The sequence below is a fragment of the Cornus florida genome, unplaced genomic scaffold (assembly GCF_030987335.1).
Source record: "Cornus florida cultivar Cherokee Brave unplaced genomic scaffold, ASM3098733v1 CherokeeBrave_3.0.0_Hap2_Chr08, whole genome shotgun sequence".
Taxonomy (NCBI): domain Eukaryota; kingdom Viridiplantae; phylum Streptophyta; class Magnoliopsida; order Cornales; family Cornaceae; genus Cornus; species Cornus florida.
Window position 1 is genome coordinate 11,112,223 of NW_026775578.1, and position 21,350 is coordinate 11,133,572.

Sequence of the window (21,350 nt, forward strand, 5' to 3'; positions counted from 1 at the left end):
TTGATTTATTCCAACTTTATCTCTCCTTGTATCCATATGTGTTTGAAAATGTGTGATTAGAAACTCAGAACTGAACCATTTTCGGTCACCGGAGAGGAATTCTTTCAACCTGAATGGAGATGATGATAATAACTCTAAATTAGGCTCCACGACCGGTCTGAATCGCAAGAAAGTCTGAATCGCAAGAAAGTCTGAATCACAGCAATTTCTTGTGCAGAAACTAGGGTTTGTGTTGTGTTTGTTCGCTGATCGTCATCAATTTGTAAGTAATCTTGACCATATTATATCTCGGTAGGTTTACATTTCTTATTTGGGGTTTAGGGTTTATCATTTGGCTGGTTTGTGTCGTGATTTGTATGGTAGATATTTTCGGTTCATAATTGGGGGTTTTCTTTAAATTGTTCTTGTTTCATTAAATTGGTTGCAGATTGGGGGTTTCATCTAATGTTAATTATTTTGTTATTGTTTCACTTCTGTAACCTTAGTGATTACTGTTAACGTATAATTTATTTTTGTTTATGTTATATTTTGATGAGATTAATTATGCAAAAGTGATTGAACTGAGAATGTATATTGTATGAAGGAACAATGCAAACTGAGTGGTGATTTTGGGTTCCACCCTGATATACATACACTGTTTAGTTACTTATGGGGTTGCAATTATGTTATTCTGTGTTATTGTGACTGACTTCTGTGATTTGTGATCAATTACCGTAATTTATTTTTATTTTTTAATAGTATGATTGTTTTGATGTCGGTACTATGGATCTCGATAAAGAACCAAAACCTGATCTTGAAGATTACCAAATAGACCGTTCATATATAAAGATGAGAGAACAGGCTAAGACTTGGTTGGTAAAGCTAAGGTATAATTCAAGTTCTAGCCTAATGTTATTTCAATTTGTAATTCCAATATAGTTCTAATTGTTATAATGTTGAAATTTTTAGGATAAAGAATCAATACTAGAAGGTTACAGATCTGGTTTGAGGAGCTATTATTTTGAATTGAATGCAAAGAAGCCTGGGCGGAAAAACTGTGGAAGGGAGTAATAGTAAAACATGGACGAAGGAAAGAAGATGCTCGATTTTGGTGTTTGCGCAGAAAAGGGAGATATCAGAGAGTAGCCATTGATTCAATACTGATGTTGAAGGACTTCAGAACTCCATATCTGTTGAGACCGACTGATGTTGCTGTGGACTTCAACCAAGAAGTGACTGTGATTAGTCATGAAGGATTTGATTCCTATTTTGTTGAGTGGTTGAAGCTTGGAAACACATCGTGAGAGTCAGCCTTTCTTTGTAAACACATCCGACGACTATGAATTCAAGGAGTTCTGGATTGAATCGATGAGGTAAGAATATTTTTTTATTTCAAAAACTCCTTTCTTTGTTTGAGTAGTATATTATAATCATACAATTTTTTATTATCAATTCCAGAAACATTCTAGCTACAATAGGGTATCTACATAAAATGGGTAGAGCCCATGGAAATGTTCTACATGACCGCTCATATGTTATGCGGGGAGGAAAGATGCAAAACGGAAGACCTGGAAAATTTCAAAAAGTTCATATTCCGTCACATTGGCCTAAACAATCATCCGTCTAGGCCTCACGATCGGAATCCATTCTGCAATTACAAGACCTCTAAGTATGTTCTTTGAATTTTATATGAACATTTCTTTTAATCTATTCAATTATTGCCCTTATATTCTTTTATTGCTCCAAGTTTTTTTATTTATTTCTCTTGGTATATACTAGTTTTTTCAATCTTTGATTCATTTATTGCTTCAAGTCAATTGGTCATGTTAATTTTACAGAGCATCTAGTCTATTGAAACACCCTTTGTTATTGAATGAGGAAGAGAGATTTCAATACTTTGTGGCTCTCTGCCATCATTTGGGATATCATCACAAGGATTATACGTTTAACACTGACTAGAAAATCAATCATGAGTTGATCAATCCATGGGGAAAGGCAAATTGGATAGATAAGGTTCGCATGGAGCATAAAAAGCGACGAGTGTGTGTTCCTTATAAGGTTCTATAGTATCAAGAAAATGAGGCTGGAAGTGTAAACCAATACAAATCTTGTATGTCTGATTAAAGATTTGTAGTGGTTTTTATTGCCACCCCCCCTCCCCCCTAAAGGGTAAGGAATGTGTGTGCACTCTAACCAACCAATCTGAAGGAGGCATGTGGGAGCAGTTGAGATATGATCAGTTGTTCCAGAGATACCTTGTGACTTATATTCGGTTGTGATAGCATAAACAGATATGCTATATGGCTTATTTCAGTTATTGCTGTGGCATGTTATTATTGGTCGGTTTTCAGTAAGTTAGGAGATGTCCAACTGAATATATGTATCTATATGTTCGACACAGATAGGTGGTTGAGGGAGAAACTTATTATGGTGTGTTGGACGAGTTTGATTGGGTTAGTTGGTTAGAAGGTTGGGTTTGTCAACCTTATCTCTAATGTCTAGATAGATATAAACACAGACAGAACTCCCTATATAAGGGAAGAGCTCACGAAACTTAATGAAATCAATCTCCATTATTAAAGGAAGAACCTCACGAAGCTTCGTAAAATCAACCTCCCTTATTAAAGGGAGAAGCTTACGAAGCTTAATAAAATCAACCTCCTCTATTAAAGGGAGAAGCTCATGAAGTTTAGTAAAAGCTTACTTCCCTATTAAAGGGTGAGTCTATGAAGCTCAGAAAAAGCCTATTCCCTTATTAAAGGGCTAGCTGAGTGAAGCTCGTAAAATATACTTTTTTTATTAAAGGGCGAGCTGAGTGAAGCTTGTAAAATATGCTTTGCTTTTTAAAAGGCGAGCTGGGTGGAGCTCGTAGAATATGCTTCCCTTATTAAAAGTGTGCTGAGTGAAGTTCGACAAATTTTACTTATCTTACTATCCAAACGAGTTAAGTGAAATTCGGAATAACTACTCCTTGAGGATTAGCTGAGTACAACAACTTCCATTGATAAAGGAACAAGATTGAAGCAATAATACATGCTTAACTCTGATTAAAAACAACTCGACCCCAAAAAAAGAAGAAAAATAGTGTCTGACATTCTCCACGCTTGATGAGCAAGCTCGGGAATGAGGGGCAATTGATAAGGATAATTTGAATTAGGGTATTTTAACGATACGGATAAAGTTGGATGACCAGGTTTAAACAACTCGTAACGGATGACGTCTACCTGCTATAAGAGCATAGTTCTGTCAAGCCAAAGAGGTACGCAAGAATTAATTAATATATTTTCTGCTTAAATTTTATAGGTTCCATTCTGACTTGATCGTTGGAGAACCGTTGGCAAGCACCACACCGGTGTCGACAAGGGCTAGCATCTCTCTTTGTTACAGGAAACGACGTTGGATCAGAATTTTTATATTAATTAAAATTATAAAAGAACTTTTCATCACGTGCATCGCACGTGTGTTTTACTAGTGTATATATAGGTAGGACTTAAATTTGCATAAATTTAGTATATGTTTTTAAAGATAAAATACCAATCCCACTAATACCTACAAGCTGAAACTGCCATGAAACAAGAATACATGAAAAGGGATGGACAAATTAACAGGATAAAATTAACCCACAAGCACAAAAAATTGATTGATTGAGAAATAAGTTTAGAACAGAGCATCCAACAATCCAGGAAGGGCAAAACTTCAAATATTAAAAACATTCTTCATTAGAAAGCCTTGAAAACTAAAACCTCATCTTAAACTCTAAATGTAAGTGTAATGACTTGGTTTTCAGCATTTTCGAGAACAAAGAAAACATACAATCACAAACATAATTACAATCAGCAGCGTGAATCAACACACAACAGGGCAGCGAAGAAAACGAAACGCAAACCAAACGCGGATGAAAAGCTCAGAGATCGGTACTGATTGGAGTGGAAAGAGGGAAAAGAATTGGGAGGCGATTAGAGAGAGAAAATAGATGAGGAAAGAGAAAAGAAAGGGTTTGTGTTTAAGGTTGTATTGTGTTTAGGGTTGGCAATGGGGCGGTTTGGGGCGGGTGTCTCAATCCCCATCCCAGTCCTCGTTTAAATTTTGCACCCCCAAAACCGCCCAAATGATTTTTCTTTACCCCCAACCCCTATAACTGCCCCCTCCCCGCCACCGCTTGCCCCGCCCCCACCCCGCAACTGCCCCATAACCGATTAAATTTGAAAATTCTAATTTTTTGATTCTACAGAACCACATAAATCTGAACTTTCAAGCAAACATCAACCAAACAAAACAAAATAACATCATCAATCAGTATCATCATTCATTAATCAAATATATATATATAACTCAAAGCAATTCGTTGAGATTTGCGGACTCCTCTGATTCTTTAGTGGCTAGAAGGTTGGATTTGTCAACCTTATTTGTAGTGTCTAGATAGATATAGACACAGACAGACCAATTGTAGACAGTTTTGCAGAGTGCCTATATATTGGGATGCAGGGGGCTTGGATTAGGCAGGGAGTGTACATTGCAGTGTATGAAATGAGAGCCTTTGTTCTTTATACAAAATTGTGTCCTTTGTATTATGTTTAATAAGATCAAAGGTTGGGACTTGGTCCTGTATACTGTGTGTGCCTATCTTTGTAGTTCTGTATTGTGTTTTGTGTTGGCTAAGACTTGGTGGCCCTAAGTGCCATTATAGAGAAAAAAATTCATAGTGTGATTCATCCTTGTAACAATTGGTATCAGAGTCCTGTTCTACGATGGCTGGAGGCAATACTAGAGAGAGAGTTTCCCGGTTCAAGAACTTTGTAGGTTTTCATATAGAAACCGAGGCAGATGATGCAGAAAGCCTTGTTGTTCAAATTGAAATCTTAGCTTCTGAAGTGCAGATCTTGAAGAACGATTATGAAGGTATGGGTGATTTCATGCAGGCCACTAGAGAGCAATTAACCCGTATTATTGAAGATGTCGAGTCTTTGACAGATGTCTTCAAGAAGAATCTGAAGGATATTAAAGATGAAGTGTCCCTGGTGAAGAGGCCATTCATGGGAGTTCTAGAGGCACTGGTGATCCTCTTTCACAAAAGATTAAGGTGACGAATCCCAAGTCTTTCAGTGGTACACGAAATGCCAAAGAGTTCGAAAAATTTAATGTGGGACATGGAGCAGTATTTCAAGGCCGCTCAGATCCCTGATGGCGAGAAGGTAACCATTACAAGCATGTATTTGCTTGGTGATGCAAAATTGTGGTGGTGCACACAGGCAAAGGATGATGCTTCTGCAAACAGGCCTCGGATTGAAGTTTGGGAGACCCTGAAGAAGGAATTGAAGGATCAATTCTTGTCTCAGAACATTGCATGGATTGCAAGCAAATCTCTGACGAAATTGAAGCACACAGGCACAGTTTGTGACTATGTGAAGGAATTTAGTTCCTTGATGTTGGATATTCGAAATATGTTAGAGGAAGACAAACTGTTCAATTTCATGTCTGGATTACAACCATGGGCTCAGGCAAAACTCTGTAGGCAAGGTGTGAGGGACCTTCCTACTGCAGATTGTCTGGTAGATTTCAAGATGACAATATCTACAACTACTGACAAGAAGAAGTCTAAAGAGGGAAAGAAAGACAAAGGTCCATCCTTTAAGTTTAAGGGCAAGAGGAAGGACAAGAACAAGAAGGATAAAGACAGGGGTTTTGGCAAGTTGAAGGCAGATTACAACAAAGGGACTAGCAGCAGTGAGACAAAGCCCAACTCTTGTTGTTTTATCTGCAATGGTCCCCATCGTGTTAGAGACTGCCCTAAAAGGGAAAAGCTGAGTGTTATTATCGATGAGACTTTGGAAGGAGATTCAGAGTCGAACAGTCCAACTCGAGTCAATCCTCTGCAGTTGCTGACTGTTCTTACTAAAGAGCAGTCCTTATTCCAGAAAGGACTCATTTTCATTCAAGTGACTCTAAATGGCAAGGAAGTGTTGGCTATGGTGGACACGGGGGCCACTTATAACTTCATTGCACAGAGGGAAGTAAGTAACTTTAATTTAAAGTTAGTTAGTAATTCCAGAAAGATAAAGGCTGTGAATTCAAAGGCCAAGCCTATCTTAGGCATGACTGCCACTTCTTTGAAAGTTGGTTATTGGGAGGGCGAAATCAATCTTATGATTGTACCCTTAGATGATTTTGGTATAATCATTGGGAATGATTTCTTTGTGAAAGCCAAAGTGGTTGTGGTGCCATATTTGGGAGGAATTTTTATTGCAGAACAGGGTTGTTCATGCTTCATTCCATCAGTGGGTTCTTATCGGGATAAGAAGAAAGGAAAGCGTAAGTATGGCATCGAGATGATCTCTGCACTGCAAGTCAAAACAGGTTTGAAGAGAGGAGATTCTACCTTTCTTGCAGCCGTGATAGAGATCAAACCGGACCAGTTTGTTGAAGTTTCGGATTCTGTTGCTGAGATTGTAGAGGAATATGCGGAGGTGATGCCACCAGAACTTCCCAAGTAGTTGCCCCCTCGACGTGCTGTTGATCACATGATAGAGTTGAAGCCGGGTGCTAGGGCTCCTGCTCAGGCCCCATACCAGATGGCGCCTTCAGAATTGACTGAACTGCCCAGGCAGTTGGATGAGTTGCTCGAGTCTGGCTACATTGAACCATCCAAGGCACTGTATGGCACGCCAGTGCTGTTCCAGAAGAAGCAGGATGGCTCAATGCGGATGTGTGTGGACTACAGGGCTCTGAATAAAGTGACTATGAAGAACAAGTGCACAGTGCCCAATGCCGCTGACTTATTTGACAGGTTATCAAGAGCATCCTACTTTATACTGAGTTGGATCTGCGTGTAGGCTACTGGCAAGTGCGTATAACAGAAGGAGATGAACCCAAAACTGCATGTGTAACTCGTTATGGGTCTCATAAGTTTCTTGTAATGCCGTTTGGGCTAATTAATGCCCGGCAACCTTCTACAACTTAATGAATAACGTGTTTTATGACTACATTGATCGCTTTATTATGGTTTATTTGGATAACATAGTAGTCTCTAGCGAGTCCTTGAAAGATCACTTAAAACACTTGAGATTGGTTTTCTTAAAATTTAAGGAGTTTCAGTTATATGTCAAAAGGGAGAAATGCGAGTTTTGTCGCCAAGAAGTAATGTTTTGTCAGAATGGATGAGAGAAATGTTAAAGCCATTTTTGATTGGTCTGCACCTACTAAAGTTATAGAATTGAGGTCTTTTCTGGGTTGGCAAATTATTATAGAAAGTTTATCAAGGGGTATTCCAAGAAGGTCAGTCCTTTGATGGACTTACTAAAGAAGGACAAACAATGGGTTTGGTCTGAGGAGTGTCAGAAGCTTTCGAGACACTCAAATAGGCAGTGTCTACAGAACCGGTTTTGAGACTGCCTGGCTTTTGTTTACCATTTGAGGTGCACACGAATGCCTCTGATGGAGCAATCGGCGGGGTTGTAGTTCAGGAAAGACATCCCTGTGCCTTTGAAGCAGAAAGCTTAAGGATGTTGAGCAGAGGTATTCAACTCACGAGAAAGAGATGATTGCAGTAATACACTGTCTTGACACATGGAAGCACTATTTATTGGGTACCAAGTTTACAGTGGTGACTGATAACAAAGCCAATACCTACTTCAAGACATAAAAGTAGCTTACTCCAAAGCAAGTTCACTGGCAAGAGTTTTTGGGGGAGTTCTATTTTGTGTGGGTTCACAAACCTAGGAAGCAGAATCAGGTTGCTAATGCCTTGAGTAGTAAAGAATTGCTGGAATATGTGGCTTCGCTTACAATAGTGTATATTGATTTCCTTGACAGAATCAGAGAGCAGTCCCAGTCAGACAATGCATATCAGAAACTTAAACAATAAGTTACTGATGGCGGGGTCAGAAAATATTGGATTGAAGATGATCTACTCTATGCCAGAGGTGGTAGATTATATGTTCCTAGTGGAAGGTTGAGACGGGAATTAATGCGGGGGATGGACATCCAGGGGTGGATAGGATGCTGGCGTTGATATCCAGATCATACTACTGACCCAAGATGGAGGAAAACTTAGAACTATATGTCAAAACTTGCTTGGTCTGTCAGAAAGACAAGCATAAGAGGAAGAAAGAGGCAAGGCTACTTCCACCCCGCCCATACCAAAGCATCCATGGCAAACAGTTTCAGTGGACTTCATTTATGGTTTTCTTAAGGTGGAAGGTATGAGATCTATTTTCGTGATAGTAGATAGATTCTCTAAATATGCAATTTTCATTGCTGCACCACATACATTCCCAGCAGAAGTTGCTACTAGTTTGTTTCATAAATATGTGGTTAAATATTTAGCTTGCCAAAAGATATTGAGTGATCGTGACACCAAATTCACGGGGAGATTTTGGACAATGTTATTTGGCTTGATGGGTTCCAAACTGAATTTCTCCACAGCAAACCATCCTCAGACTGACGGGTAGACTGAGAGGATGAATCAGTTACTTGAAGAGTACCTGAGGCACTTTGTCACTGCAAGTCAAAAAAATTGGCTGGAGTTGCTAGACACTGCACGGTTTTATATAACTTACACAGGTGTTCAGCAACAGGAACACCATAGGAGGTGGTTGTACAGAGGACTGACGGAAAATGCCCTGTAACATACAGATATGCCCGTTCCATGCAAGAGATGGTGGAAGAGGCGCAGGACAGCTTCGCCAAGGCTGCCAGAAGGATAAAGAAGTATGTAGATAAAGGGAGGAGGCCATTAGAATTCCAAGTGGGAGACAAGTTGACTCCACATAGTTGGAAGAAGATTAACAAGACTGTTCACAAAGGGCTGGTTCAAAAGTATGATGGTCCTTTTGAAGTTGTGAAGAAAGTTTGGAATGTTGCTTACAAACTGCAATTACCTGAGTGGCTAAAAGTCCATTCTACTTTTCATGTGAGTTTCCTCAAGCATGAGGACACTACAAATATATCAAGACAGCAGGCTAGGAGAGCCCCACCAGTTATTCAGCAGCAGTTTAACAAGAAGGTGGAGAAGATTTTGTCTCAACGGACCCAGGGTCAGAGTAAGAAAAATCGCAGAACTGATTACTTGGTGCAGTGGAAAGGATGCAGTGAAGCAGAGGCTAGTTGGGAAAGGGATGTGATATTGTGGCGGTTTGAGAAACAAGTTAAGGAGTACTTGGACAAGTCGACGAGGACGGCGACTTCTTCTGGTGGGGTGGTTTGTTAGCCCCTTAACATTTGTCCAAGGGAAGACATAGGCATTTAGGGCCATGCATGTCTTGGGATCACTTATGCACTTGTGTGAGACATGGGGTTTGTCAAAGAGAGGTTAGTGACACAATTGACAACCACCATGAGGATGCTCAGCGTGCACCGAGTGGGCTGTCAGCTTGCCCAGAGGATGCTCAGGGGCATTTTTGTAATTATGGTGAAAAATGAAGTTTGGAGTTTGGACTCGAAAATTTAATGGGAGGTACTTTGAGACCTTAGAAGACTGTTGGTGAAGACATAATTCAATTTGGAGGTCCAGAGGGTTCAATATGGGCCATTATGACTCGTTGGCTATAGGTGATGTCTACGCCTGCCAGAGTCCTAATATCTACCTTAGCTCAGCTAGGCAGTGGGAGTTGAAGCTCGGTTGTTGTACTCATCAGCTCAACTATGGCTTAAAGGGCTTGGCCAACGTGCATGGCACGGGTTACACCACCCCAAGGTGGTGGCACAAGGTGGGAACATCCAAACACTCAAGGGCAAACCAGCGTGCAGTAGCGCGCGCGCCAGCGTGCACCAGTGCTTGCACACTGGCATGCACCAGCACGTGCATGGGCGTGCGCTTGGTGAGTAACAGGTGTGCCTATCAAGCAAGGATCCAATCAGAAGGTGGCATGTGGGAGCAGTTGAGATATGATCAGTTGTTCCAGAGATGCCTTGTGACTTATATTCGGTTGTGATAGCATATACAGATATGTTATATGGCTTATTTCAGTTATTGCAGCTTCATAAAAGTTCGGGGATGTCCAACTGAATATATATATATATATATATATATATATATATATATATATATATATATATATATGCCTGACACAGATAGGTGGTTGAGGGAGAAACTTCTTATGGTGTGCTGGACGAGTTTGATTGGGTTAGTTGACTAGAAGGTTGGGCTTGTCAACCTTATCTGTAGTGTCTAGATACAGACACATACATACCGGTTGTAGGCAGTTTTGCAGAGTGCCTATATATTGGGATGTAGGGGGCTTGGATTATGCAGAGTGTACATTGCAATGTATGCAATGAAAGCCTTGGTTCCTTGTACGAAATTGTGTTATTTGTATTATGTTTAATAAGATCAAAAGTTGGGACTTGGTCCTGTAAACTGTGTGTGCCTATATTTGTATATCTGTATTGTGTTTTGTGTTGGATGAGACTTGGTGGCCCCAAGTGCCATTACAGAGAAAAAAAGTCAGTGTGTGATTTGTACCTGTAACAATGACCCTGAAAGTGGTTTTTGTGTGCTTGCTGGGGTACTTTGTATTCGTCTTGTGAAATACGCTCTCCGTGTTTAGAACGTTTAGATCCTTACCTGAGTATCCTTTGGTCATCAAGAAGGAAAAGGAGAATGGGTTATATTACCTGATCTTTGGAAAGGTTGAATGTGTTAGATGGTTATTTATACACTTTCAGATGTAATTATAACTTGATTGCATATCAAGTCATTGAGAATGATGGTATCATTCAATCTATTGGTGTTCCAGTGTATTTTAGAGGACTGGACTTTAAAGATCTACCAGTGGATTGTGATCCCGCATTGTCTTGTTGCTTTGCTCATTTGGGAAACAAAAGATTTTGTATGATGAAGACTGGTTTCAATGTTGACCCCTCCAACTTTCAATATGTTTCCATCTTGATCGTCCAAGCGTCTGATGACACGGAGCTTTCAACATTGTGGTCAGGTCGCTGGGCCTTGAATAAAAAGAATAAAATGGGTGGTTAAAAAGGTAAAGAGGGTTTTTTTTGGGTACTGTTCATCATTGCTACAGTATAAAAAGATATTATTCCAATTGCAACCAAAGTTACCAAGAAAAGCAAAAAAAATTGCCAAACAGGGTCAAAATGAGTGTTCAAACGTATTTACTGTGGAAGGACAGTCGCTAGCGCAACTGCCCCCTAGCACTCCTCTTTCGGTATTTGCTGATGAATGATATTGGTAAAATCACTTTTAACCGAAGGGGAAGGGTAAACTGTTATCATGCCAACCCCTGCTTAATTGTCAGATGTTAGTCCGAAACATTGAGCTCCACACAAACAAGCAAATGAACCTAATCAACTCCTAAATGTCAAACTTTCAGTCTCTCTAATGCCAAAAGTATCTTCTTTCTTGAACCATGAAAGAAGAGTTAAAGTGAACATAAAATGAGCAAGAGACAAAGATTTTGGAGGGTGTGAGTCGAATCTATTACTGATATTAACAAAAAAGAAAAAAAAAAAATAGAAAAGAAAAAAAGAGGAGCATTTCCTAAATCATGACCCACGAATATAGAGACACTGCCAACTAGCTGCTTAGAGAGGTTGTATCCAATAAAGCCAGTATTAATCTTCATCTAAAAGCATACTTCATATAACGTTGACACCATTTGATGTAGGGGAAAGCTCTAATACCAAATTAATGCAGAAAAAGAAGAGAGGATAGATAGGAAAGAGGGAGAAAATAGAGACAAAATCTCTAAAACAACATGCTCATTAATCAACAATCATTAAAAAGTGTCCTAATCGAAAGTACCCCGCCCTATATATATATATATTGACAATAAAATAAAATCTAATCAAACACAACTATCAGATAAAATCCTAAAATAAGAAAACTCTGAAATAACCCTAATCTTATCTTAATATATATATATAATTTTATAAAATATCTGATTTTGTTTATTTTTGCTCCAAAAGTAAATGTCAATCACGTATGACTCGTGCATTCAAGTCACATCTTGTTCTTATCACAGTCTTCACAGAGTGCCTCCAAAACCCCTAATGTTTGATAATTGGATTTGTATTAGCCATGAGGCAGATACTCAAAAGTCACATCACCTGAAATTTTCACCAACTTTGATCTGGTTAGAAGAGTAATTAGGTTTAAAATATTGCAAACGATTATTACACACATATTATGACTCTAAAAGAACAATTCAATGAGTGATGTTGCATCAACCAGGAGACGCAATCTTGTATTTCAAACCCAATTGGAGGACAAAGCTGTGTTACTATTTTGACTCGAGGTAAAACAAACAATAAATGAAATAGGGTCCAGGGCTCAACAAAGAGCTCAACAAAGAATGCTGTGATGAAATGATAAAACAAGTAAAAAATGGCATATGTCATAGCTTATAAGTATTACCTTTTCGGAAAAAGTCAATTCAGATGGTTTCACACATGATGATCATAGAAGTTTGAACTAATAATAAGGAGCCATGTGTTTTAAAATTCCAGCTGGAAAGCTAGAGGACCTTAAGGTTGATATACAGAGGAAAGAGTGAAAAAGAGGCTCTGAACAGAACAGAAGAGAAAATTTCATCAGTGTCCAACAAAAAAGAGAGAAGCCGGGAGTTCGAAAATAAATAAACTAGAAGGTGGAAGCACTGCTAGAGAATGGTGGTGATCTGTTCATTAGCAGCCAACAATGACTTAGACATATACCTTTCAGCCTAATCTTAGCAGCTTCAAGAAAAATTCACCCTCCTTCGGAAACTGTTCTCTGTTTTAAAAAATTTTGTAACTATTTTCAGAGTTACAAACCAAGCATACCTTTAGGATTTATATTAATTTAGGTGTATGATATTATCGGTTCATTGGATCAGAATTATTCAATGGCTAAAATTGGTAGAATTGTTTAATTTCGGATTTTAGGTTGGGTTCAGATTGAACCCAATCCAATCCGAATACGATTGGGTTTTGGTAAAATCCAACTAATTTGAGCCCGATTTGTAAATTTAACAGTCGAAGTTTCAAAATTATTGGGGTTGGGCTGCTGGAGGTATCGATGTCCTTTCAGACCTAGCTAAAGTACACACGCAATCACGCATTCCTTACCATTTATAATCGAGGGAGGGGGGAGTGGGAGGCAATAAAAACCCTAAAAGGCTTCTTCTACACGAAGCACAAAGATTCTCTTATGCAACGTTCAGAGCCCTTAGGTAGAGTCTCGTACATCTCCGGCGAAGGAGGAGGAAGGCACTTAAAGATGGTATCATTGTTTTTGGTTGCTAGTTTTGGTGGTGGGCCATATTGTGCTGCAATTTATGAAATCAAATTCGTAGGAGGAGGAAAAATTGGTTCTAAAATTGCAAGAGTTAGTCCCTTGAAGAAAGCGTTTCGTTGCTTAGATGAAGAGAGAGTATATTCACCGGTTGGTTGTGATATCATAGGATTGAAAATGGTCTTGATGGCTTCATATTGGGATCTGCATGACAGGTCTTTGCAGTTTGAACCCATTTGTTTCAATACAAATACCAAAACGGCTTTCGAATTGCCGTTGCCAGAAGCAAAAAACCTTATCCCCTACTGATGAGGCTGACCCTGACTATGGTTTTTTTGTGCTTGCTGGAGCTACTTTGTATTCGTCCTACAAAATACGCTCTCCGTGTTTCGAACGTTTAGATCCTTTGGATGGGTGGTATGATTCGGATTATAATGATTGTTCCCTACCTAAGTATCCTTTGGACAGAAAATTACCCAGAATTATCTCTAGTTACGCAGTCATTCACTACTGTATTCTCATTTCAGTCCATGATTTTCTTCATGGTAACCCAGAATTCTATTATTACAGAATCGGGAGTGAAATGAAGAACTGGCAGGTCATCAAGAAGGAAAAGGAGAATGGGTTATATTACCCGTTCTTTGGAAAGGCTGAATATGTTGGATGGTTATTTATACACTTTCGGATGTAATTATAACTTGATTGCATATCAAGTCGTTGAGAATGATGGTATCATTCAATCTATTGGTGTTCCAGTGCATTTTAGAGGACTGGACTTTAAAGATCCCGCATTCTCTGGTTGCTTTGTTCATTTGGGATAGAAAAGATTTTGTATGATGAAGACTGGTTTAAATGTTGACCCCTCCAACTTTCAATATGTTCCCATCTTGATCGTCCAAGTTTCTGATGACATGCACGTTTCAACGACGTGGTCAGGTCTCTGTGCCTTGAATATGGAGAACCTCGCCCCGGCAAATCTAACATCACTTTGTTTGGACTCTGAGTAAGTATTCGTGTTTGTATTTTTTTTGTTGTTATTGTGTATCCTTTCCTTATTTTCATGGCTTCTAAGAGCCTGTTTGTGATTGCTTCTCGACTCCTTAAAAGTGCATTTATTTTAAAAAATAGTTACTGGCGTTTGAATATATTAGTTACTCTTTTTTATTAGACAATTTTGTCCATATAATTTTTTTATAATGACAATTACACCCATTTAAGTTGCTATTATCAAATATGGTATCATCATATTAAAGGATATTTTTGTAAATTCAGCAATATAAGTGTTTAAAAAAAATTGTTACCAAATACTTTAAAAAATAATTTAATTTTGACAAGTACTTATTATATTGGAAGGTGTGTTTGATTGTGTTGATTATATCCGTGTATTGAGAGTTTTTGTTTGTTGCAATTAAAAAAAATTGTTACCAAATAATTTAAAAAATAATTTAATTTTGATAAGTACTTATTATATTGGAAGTGTGTGTTTGATTGTTGATTATATCCGTGTATTGAGAGTTTTTGTTTGTTGCAATTACCAGCCTTGACAAAAATTAGTAAGTTGCATGATTTGTTGAGATGATCCTAAATTTATATTATCTAAGTATGAAGGGAAATGTCCTGCATTTAGTTTATGTTTTATTGTAATGTAAAATAAGAAACAGGGAAAGTGACAATGTTATATATATCTTTATATATATATATATATATATATATATATATATATATGGTTGTTGAGGGGTATAAATATGAAATAAAAACACGAATAAAGTTCAAGAATTGCTAAAAGATATGCAACCACAAACCTGTGATACCTTTTCTCCCATGAATCCTTATTAGGCTGTGTTATTCCAATAATATTTTTCATTCAAAGAAATTTAATTTTATTAGCAAATGGTGAAATATTGCTGCTGTGATATTGTGGCCTGAATTTTGTTTCGGCCCGCGCTGCGCTGCGACACTATTTAGACCCGAATAGTGAGTTGTGTGGGACTAAAAAAATTGTGACCCATTTTTTGCTTGCAGGCCGTGGACCCTATTTAGTACTCTATTGTAGCCTGGTATATAAGGGCGTATAGTGTTTGGAGTTAGGGATGGCTACTGGGTGGGTTCGGTACGGGTTTGAGTGAACCCTATCTCACCCTTTTAAGAAATCCTTCATACCATATCCGTTAAGAACCAAGGACGGTTTGTTGGTAAGAATACCATCCCCGCCCCGCTCTGTTAAAAGGCCCAAAATTTTCAAAACCAGATGATGCATTTAGCAATCCACCATCAATGCAATGACAAACATCAAACCGATTTGCTAATCACAACACGCACAAGATCTATGCCTTTTAGTCACCAAAACTGGAATATTTCTTGCTAAGAAAGCTTGGAGAAAAGTTCAATATGAAGATTTACGTTTATGGCAATATAAAGAATTATATATATATATGTTGAAGCAAAATTCTGCACGACCCGGATTAGCACTCTTTCCTGCAAAAGAAAAGGGATGCTGACTGAGGCCTGGCATCGGCGGGTGCCGCCCGGGTACCCTCCGACGATCAAGTCATTTTTGGGACATATACAATTGAGTAATACATATACAATTTATGCATGTTCTACAGTTGTGAGCCATTAAGTAATAAATCTCTTAGATGCACTTCCCTTTTCCTACATTTTGTTTCTTAGTATGTAGTAAGGTGGACTGCCATTATATTAAGTTGAGAGACAAAGCCTTCTATCTTTTTTGTCTTTTTTTTTTTGTATTTTATTTGACTGAAGGTCTTTTGTTTTGCAGGCACAGTAATTATGCCTACAAGTCTGAATTTTGGACAAGTATGAATTGTTTGACATACAGTTGCATCCATCTAAAGGCTGCAACTATGATTGTATTTTACTTATATATATATATATATATATATATATATGTTCGTTGTTATTATAAATAACAATTATAATATATAGCAATCTTTTGTACATAGTACTTTGATCGAATGTCAGCAAAGAACACAAAGTGGAAAGGGTTTTATTGCAGGAGGTCCTATTGTTCAGGCAGAGGAGTTTGAGGATCTCGATGTTGACACGCATATGCAGCCGGTGAACACTGATCCACCAAAGCCGGAGTCAGTACCTGAGGTCAGTCAATCTGCTATAAAACGAGTTGTCTGCTTAGCCTCAGTTTTTAGAAATACCCCAATCATACTGTTTTCCTTTTTTCAAAATATTTCTTCTGTCGTATTTTACTACTTTTCGAAGAATGAGTTCTTAATTTTTTAGGGTGTTTTGCAATTAAGTAAATCTTTATTATTTCCTTTTCACTTCTGGGTAAGACAAACATAAGTGTCCCAATGGGAATTGCGACCTCACATTCCCTTTGGGGAGGGGCAAGAAATGCCACTCAAGTTAATGGATTTAGTAATTTTTATTTTCACTTCTGGCACGATTTATTCCTTAGCAAGAAACTGACACACCCATTTGTCTCTTTGGGGACTTGAACCCCCACCTTTAACTTCGGGAGGTAGAGGAGATGTTACTAGGTTACTGCCGTTGGTACTTATGGTGTGATTATATCCTTTTCACTTCTGGGTAAGACAAACATAAGGGTCCCAACGGGAATTGCGACCTCCCCTTCCCCTTGGGGAGTGGCAAGAAACGCCACTCAAGTTAGCGGATTTAGTAATTTTAGTTTTCACTTTTGGTGCAATTTATAACTTAGCAAGAAGGTCACACCCCCATTTGCTCTTATGGCACCTTTCACTTCGGGAGGTAGAGGAGATGTTACTAAGTTACTGCCGTTGGTACTTATGGTGTGATTATATCCTTTTCACTTCTGGGTAAAACAAAAACTAAGGGTCCCAACGGGAATTGTGACCTCCCCTTCCCCTTGGGGAGTGGCAAGAAACGCCACTCAAGTTAGCGGATTTAGTAATTTTAGTTTTCACTTTTGGTGCAATTTATAACTTAGCAAGAAAGTCACACCCCCATTTGCTCTTATGGGTACTTGAACCAACACATTTCATTTTTGGAGGTAGAGGAGATACGACTAGGTTACTGCCCTTGGTACTTTTGGTGCAATTCATATTGAATTTCTTCTATCTTTTTTTTTTTTTTTTTTTTTTTTTTCCGTATTCTTTTTTTCTTTTTCTTTTTCTTTTCTTTTTTTTACTGGTTTTGAACCGTTTGGAGAAGTATTTAGGAGTTGACTTTCCTTTTATAGTTATTATATGCTGATCATGTGATTAGACGATCACTCTATTTCTTTCCCATGAAACTTCTAATTGGGAACAGTCAATTTGTTAGAACTTCTTATACCAATCACCTAAACTTATGTTGGTTGTTCACCTTGAAGGATTGAACTAGGTAGGACACCAATAAATTTATCATTGTTGAAGCTGCTGATTCTTTTTTTCTTTCCTCTTTTTGTTTTGGGGGTTGCAGAGTGTATCTTAAACATCAGCTTAGCTGAAGACTTTTTAATAAAATTAAATATAAATAATGGGATTGTGGACTAAGAGCCCATTAGAATTGCTTCCCTATCGCTAAAAAGCGCTTTCATTTTTTAAAAAATACTGTGGTTAGATCATAGATGTGTTCGGTAGCAAGAAAAAGTACCTTTAGTTGGTAGAGATTTCCTAAGGGTCCGTTTGGTTAGGTAGAAGTAGCGGGAAAGGAAAAGGAAAAGTAAAAAATTAAACTTTTTAGGAGCTTGGTTAGAGTGAAAAGAAAATTTTTGGGGAAACTAGGATTCCCGCAAGTGGTTTTATTCCCCAAATGTTTCCCCTATAAAACACATGAAAATTTTACTTTCTCGCAAGAGTTGTTTCTTTTTATTTTAGTTTCCTATTATGCCCATGTCATTTGCTTAGTTGATATGATTATGGAATACTAAAGTTCATACAAAATTGATTATTTATTGACTTACTAAGAAATTATTTTTTGATTCTTTATTGTATTTTTTTTTTCAAGTAATTATTGAGAGTGATATATACATACATATATATATATATATCAAGTATTTGTTGAGAGCATTACTATCAGAGGGTTGGGTGAAAATTAGGATTAGGATTAGGGTTAGTGTTGGGGTTCTATTAGGATTAGGATTAGGGTTAGTGTTGGGGTTCTAGGGGTTTTTGTGTTTGATTAGAATTAGGGTTAGTGTTGTGTTTGGTTGGAGTGTGACTTGGTGCCTCGCTAAAATCTTTTTTTTTTTTCTTTTGATAAGTAAGATTTTATTAAAAACGCTCAAAAGGGGAGCGAAGCCTAAAGAAACAAAAGAAAACAAAAGGGCCAAAGGGCGCCTTAGACCTTCAGAGAGGCCAAGAAAACAATAATTTCCTTCATAGATCTATAATCTCTCCCTAAAACCCAACAAAAAAGAGTAGAAATAACAAAGAACTTAAGCATAGAAACAGGCTTCTTTTTTCCGTCAAAATATCTCCTATTTCTCTCAAGCCAAATACACCACCAGATACAAAGCGGTGTAGCCTTCCAATCGTCCTTAATGCCAGTCCCAACAGAGACGCCTCTCCAAGCCTCAATCAACCCTCTAGAGGAAAAAGGCATGGCCCAATGGACCCTAAATAATCTAAGCATCAAATCCCAACAATCTCTGGCCATGCTGCAATGTAAAAGGAGGTGATCAACAAACTCCTCATTATACAAACACATGTAACAGTGATTGACCACCACCTGATTCCTCCTCCTCAGATTATCCTGGGTTAAAATCTTACCCAGGACAGAGGTCCAAGCAAAAAAGGCGACCATGCGGGGAGCCTTGGACCGCCAAATAAACTTCCCAGGGAAGGGATCTCCATGACCAACCAAAAGGCATCTGAGAAAGGCATCTGAGAAAGGACCTAACCTTAAAACGGCCTTGTGAGTTAGGAATCCAGAACCACCAATCCGAATCCCCAAAACAAATCACCTGGCTATACAACAGCTCCAGAAAACGAGAAACATCCTCGATCTCCCAATCCTGAAAATGCCTCCTGAACTGAACATTCCAAGACAGTCTCCCGTTATCAAGATGATAACAGTCAACAACCATGACCTGTCGATGAGAAGCAATCCTATAAAGCCGTGGGAACGCGATAGCAAGAGAGAGTTCCCCACACCAGAGATCCTTCCAAAAACTGATCCTCCTTCCATCTTTAATACGAAAACGAACATGCTTACAGAAGTCATCCCAACCCCTCCGAATGAAATGTCAAACTCCCACCCCCCTTGGACCACGCATCGCCAGAGAGCACCACCCACCACGACTTTCCCCAAATTTGCTAGCAATAACTTTCCTCCATAACCAATGCCTTTCGATCCCAAACCTCCAGAGCCATTTACCAAGAAGAGCCTTATTAAAAGGCAACAACCTCCGAAACCCTAAGCCTCTAAACCAAATTGGACGGCACACTTGATCCCACCGAACCAAGCGAAATTTGAACTCTTCTCCTTTCCCCCCTTCCCCCCCCCCAAAAAAAAAGTTGCACTGCAATATTTCAATTCTCTCAGCCACTGAAGAAGGAATCTGAAACAGAGATAAGAAGTATGTAGGAAGGCTAGAAAGGGTGCTCTTAATCAGGGTAACCCGACCCCCTTTGGACAGGTACTACTTTTTCCAACGTGCCAACCTCCTCTCGAATCTGTCCACAACCGGATCCCAGCTCCCCACACATCTCGAAGGGGCACCCAAAGGCAATCCTAAATAAGAAAAGGGAAAAGAGCCAGTGCAACATCCAAGGATCTAACCTCGCTAAAATCTTATTATTTTTAATAATTCATTATTTTACTATTTGTTTGCTAAAAATAATAAACAATTGGGTATGAAGGGGATTGATCTAACAAATTCATTTATTTTTTAAATATTTGAAATCACAAGGTTAGTTTTGGTTAGTATAATTATTTTCTTTTCCTTCCATGCTATCCAAACAAACAAAATAATATATTCTCAAATGATAAAAATCCTATTTTCCAGTGTATGAATGATATAGTAAATTAGTAATAAAAGTACTTTAATCAACATTGTTACCAAACATATTTAAAGTGCTTTAAGTATAAAAATTGCTTTATACAACGCATCACCAAACACATAACAGCTTTACTGCTAAAAGCGCTTTCATCATTCTAAAGCAATCATAAACGTGCTCTAAATACATTAATGTGGTGTTTTTTCGTATTTACAAGTGATACATGTTTGGTGCAGGCTGAATTAGTGAATTCTTTCCTGCAGTCGCTGGGTTTTGAGAAACATTCAGTGTTTTTCAAAGATGAGAAAGTATTTGAATTTACTTACCCAAAAAAAGAAGTAGGTGAATTTTATAGCTTTTCGTTGTTTAGTTCAATTTTATGCGCTACCTTTTTGTTTTAACCATTACCTTACGAAATTCTATCACTATTTTGAGGCCTCATGTTTTTATGCAGATCGATAAAGCCACCCTAAAACACATGACTGATGAGGATCTCAAGGCTTTAGGATTACGAATGGTAAAGTTTTTCTCTATTTACCATTACTCCTTTAGAAACTTTATTGCTTGGCTGTTTGATACTTGTAAATATAGAATTTATGGTAAAGTACCCCCTGAGGTTTTTTAAAATTACCTTTGATTGAAACTAGTTGAAAAACTGTTGTCAAACATTCGTTGAAAAATCGCCCTAACCACCTCTGCCATCAATCAACTATAGGTAGACAAAGGAGTAACTTTATATTCCGGTAGAGATAGACACTCATTGCCTCGTAAGAAATTACACTGGTAGAGACGTTGAACACTGAACTGAGTATGCCCACTTAATGCTTAGGCATGGTGCTGGATACCCAAGCCTTGCACGATATACCACTCCACGAGACCTCCGCTCGCCATCAGTGTTTCACACTCATTCATCATCTCTACCCCCACACACACACATATTTCTATGAGACTACATCTCCCTAAACTTCAATGCCCCTTTGCACTCACTCTCGCCATCAGTGCTTCACCCACTCACAAACATTGACTAGCACACAATCTTGGACCAAGACAGCTTGCATACAGCATTCATTGCTGACAAACTTCACCACCACTTAGAGATTATTGGCAGCAACATGCACACACATTAATCATCCAATTAACCAAACACACATCACATGACCAATAAATTTGAGCCTTAATTTGTGCCAATTTCTAACATTCCC

The 21,350-nt window shown here is 38.4% G+C and overlaps 1 protein-coding gene across 12 annotated transcripts in view; it reads left to right on the plus strand.

Annotated features, from left to right (window-relative positions):
• Positions 1 to 21,350, plus strand: part of LOC132269337 (protein NSP-INTERACTING KINASE 3-like) — a 44,736-nt gene that overhangs the window by 2,115 nt on the left and 21,271 nt on the right. For 5 of the 12 annotated variants that reach the window (XR_009469479.1, XR_009469480.1, XM_059770488.1 and 2 more), the window contains exons 1-6: positions 1,507 to 1,648; positions 13,778 to 14,210; positions 15,987 to 16,024; positions 16,224 to 16,324; positions 20,385 to 20,486; positions 20,603 to 20,665. Coding sequence is in view for 10 of the 12 variants with exons in the window: in XM_059770488.1 (XP_059626471.1) it covers positions 14,041 to 14,210; positions 15,987 to 16,024; positions 16,224 to 16,324; positions 20,385 to 20,486; positions 20,603 to 20,665 (474 nt within the window). In the remaining 2 variants the exon portion in view is untranslated. The other 7 variants (XM_059770491.1, XM_059770489.1, XM_059770492.1 and 4 more) reach the window with 7 other exon arrangements.